Genomic DNA, 3073 nt, shown 5'->3' with positions numbered 1-3073 from the left:
AAAGAAATTGACTTCTAGGACCGTTTAAGACCACTCTCATACTCCGAATCGGACGTCATCTTGTTGTGTTTTTCAGTCAACTCAAGAACTTCTTACGAGAACATCGCTTCGAAGTGGGAGCCAGAGGTCCGCCACTACATCCCAACAGCTAAGACGATTCTCGTTGGGCTGAAGATCGATCTTAGAGAAGAAGGCAATAAAGAACACACATCACAACCGGAAGGAACAGAACTGGCTAAAAAGCTGGGGTGTGTCGCGTACTTAGAAGCATCCTCTGTGAAATTAACAGGTTTAAAAGAAGTGTTTAATACAGCTATCGATTGCGTATTCTCGCAAAAAGATGCCCCAAAGACTGCAGGCGGAGCTCAAGTTTGTTCTTGAATTATTTTTACTATTAGTACAACTAATTATCAAAACTAACACGTAGACAAAAGCTACAGATAAAAAGAAAGAACCATCAAAAGAGAAAGGTAAATGTTCTTTGCAATGAACGCAGTGTTATTCATCTGCTCTTGTTCATTTTTGGTTTGGGTATCCTATCGACTTTGTATTTTGGGAAAAGCTTTTTCTTTAATTTGGTTATAGTTTTGGTATAATTTCACTTTTAAAATGCTTCAAAAACTTGAAGTCGGTAATGTGGCAAACGGGAAAAGTGTTGTTCACAATTCCGTGTCTCTTTCAGTTTGTAAAAATACCAGTTAAATAGTAAATATATAATAATGAAATTAATTAATGATAAAGTACTAAGTCAACAGATTTTACTATATTTTGATAATACTGAAACTAGATATTCTAATATAGAATTTACATATTCGTTTCAAAAAAGAAAACGGGATAGTATCTATAAAAGGAATACCAAAGAATTATAATTAGATTATTAGAATTATATAATTACAAACACTTTGATAGGATAGTATTTATTTTACTTTTGTATTACTAAGAAAACAATTAATAAATAATAATTAATAACTCACCTCAGTAACCATAACAATTGATGATTTTGAAGGAAAGATATAAATAGATTAATTATGATATTAAATAGAATAATATTTAATATAAACAATAATTTAATAATTAACTCTTTGAGAATAAAGAAGTATAACATATTATTCTATTTTTTTAATTAACAAAGTCGAACCACTATCGCCTTGAATAGTAACATGCCAATTTCCTTTTAAAAGAGGGATAGACGGTGGGTGAATGTATTTCTCAACCCCCGGTTGTACGTGATTAGTACAATGATTGTACTCATAACAGTCCAAATAGTTAATTGGTTGTTTCAGTACAATAGTAGAGTGGTAAGAGGGGAGGAGTTCATCTGTTTTTGTCATTGTGTAGTATTTATCACACACACTTTGTTGTTCTGCTACGCCGTGTTTTGTTGTCGGTGCAAGGGATTGAATCACTTTAATGAAACGGAGTCTTTCTTGTGATTCCATCTCTGCATGAAGTTTAAAGTACGTCTCGTCTTCCGTTTCTTCATCACTCGAAAGGATATCGTCCTTCTGCGATTCCTCCGACATGTCCTTCTCGTCGACTTTTTGGAACTCGGGAAGTTCTATAGTGATTAACCCCTTTGGTAATTTAACAAGCTTATCTTCATTCAGTGGTGGCACAGCTATCCGCTGAGCATAATCTTCTGACAATATACTTTTCTTTTGATGTGTAAGTGGGACGATCTCTTGATACACATCTTGGAGTTCATATTCCTCAATGGTCGATTCCCGTTTCGTCGATTTGCGCGATTTGTGCTCCACCTCTTTCTTGGGCTTCTTTTCAACAGTTTCTTTGTCTTTTTTCGCTTTGTCGGATTTCCGTGTGCGGCGCGTAGTCTTTTTGTTGCTTTTTTCGGAGCTTTCGCTGTCTTGAGGCATTTGTATGATGTGTTAAATCGAGTTCACACTTCTCGTCACAAATAACATTTTTATCAAAAAATGTTATTTGATTTTTTAACAAAAATTTCCATTAATTGTGTTTTTCTATTTATTTTTTCATTCCAATGTAATAAATAGATTTGAAGTAAATTCCCGACTTCTTCCAACAATTGTAACTGGCATAATATTAAATTTATTTAATTATAAATAAACAATTTCTATTGGAGTTTTATATTTGTTAAAGCAATGAGAGCTTTTGATTACCATTATTATTTGAGTAAGTTTAATTATAATATTTTCATACTAATATATATCATACTATTACTTATTATAATAGTATAATATTCTAACATATACCACTCATAATATATAAGTAATACTAATAATAACTATACTTATATATAGAATTAGTTACTATATTTAAATCATTTTTTTACTAAATGATTACCCCCAGTAGAGATGTACTGTTTGACTGTGAATGCCATTCCAAAATGAAAACACAAATACATAACTTATTGATAAATGAGCGAAAGCATTGGATCTCCACGTTTAATGACCAGCTCCTTGTGAGTGACTTGAAGCCGTCTTGTGATGATTTGATTGATTTGTTCTGCTGCATCAAGGAGTTTTTCCCCTTCGATGATGACTTTATCGTCTCTGATGACCTTTTTGATCGACTCTTGCTTGTTAGTCCCTATCTTCCCTTCAGTGTATTTGCTCTCGAACTCGTATCCACATCGGACGACCAATAAATCGATCAATAAGTGGAGGAGTTCGATTTTCTTATTGTTCTGCAGCCTCCTTGTAGCTGTCTTACAGGGGACTCCTCTTGCGATGTCGTCGTTCTTCTGTTCGACGCATCTTCTTTTGAGGAATTCAGTGAGGACCAAGACTTCCCCGTCTCCAAAGTCGATACTTTTGATTCTCATGTACTGTTGTGTGACGACGCTTTTCTTCGCTGGTTGCTTAATAGTGATGTCTGCCATCTCCGAGAGGAGACAGATACAAAGGCATTGTTGAAGAGTCTGGAAATTCCTCAGTGTACGTGACGCCTGAAGTATCGGAATGCGCTTTTCTAATGGCGTGACACACACTTTGTCTTTATATCTCTCCTCAGAGTGGAGGAGGTCTTGGATCTTCCCGTCGAACAGTGTCGTGCTCATCTCTGTGTTATGAAATGAGAAGCTAGTTTCGAGCCT

At 34.9% G+C, this 3073-nt stretch overlaps 3 protein-coding genes across 3 annotated transcripts; 1 reads left to right on the top strand and 2 right to left on the bottom strand.

Moving 5' to 3' along the window:
* Positions 1-18: 18 nt before the first annotated feature.
* Positions 19-490, top strand: EIN_498610 (Ras family protein; the record flags this gene model as incomplete). The annotated part of the gene is made up of 2 exons (XM_004261374.1): positions 19-369; positions 428-490. Coding segments are annotated over 2 exons (414 nt in total), but the record flags the coding sequence as incomplete, so codon positions are not given.
* A 616-nt stretch (positions 491-1106) lies between these two features.
* EIN_498600 (hypothetical protein) lies at positions 1107-1874 on the bottom strand (the record flags this gene model as incomplete). The annotated part of the gene is made up of 1 exon (XM_004261373.1): positions 1107-1874. One exon carries the CDS (start codon positions 1872-1874, stop codon positions 1107-1109), a length of 768 nt encoding a protein of 255 aa, XP_004261421.1.
* Positions 1875-2386: 512 nt separating this feature from the next.
* EIN_498590 (hypothetical protein) lies at positions 2387-3037 on the bottom strand (the record flags this gene model as incomplete). Its single annotated transcript, XM_004261372.1, has 1 exon — positions 2387-3037. The coding sequence occupies one exon, from the start codon at positions 3035-3037 to the stop codon at positions 2387-2389; it is 651 nt and encodes a 216-aa protein (XP_004261420.1).
* Positions 3038-3073: the final 36 nt, after the last annotated feature.

The sequence above is a fragment of the Entamoeba invadens genome (assembly GCF_000330505.1).
Source record: "Entamoeba invadens IP1 unplaced genomic scaffold scaff_1105074724605, whole genome shotgun sequence".
NCBI classification, from domain to species: Eukaryota; Evosea; order Mastigamoebida; family Endamoebidae; genus Entamoeba; species Entamoeba invadens.
The sequence above is the reverse complement of the archived record's forward strand: the minus strand, read 5'-3'. Positions and strand labels throughout refer to the sequence as shown.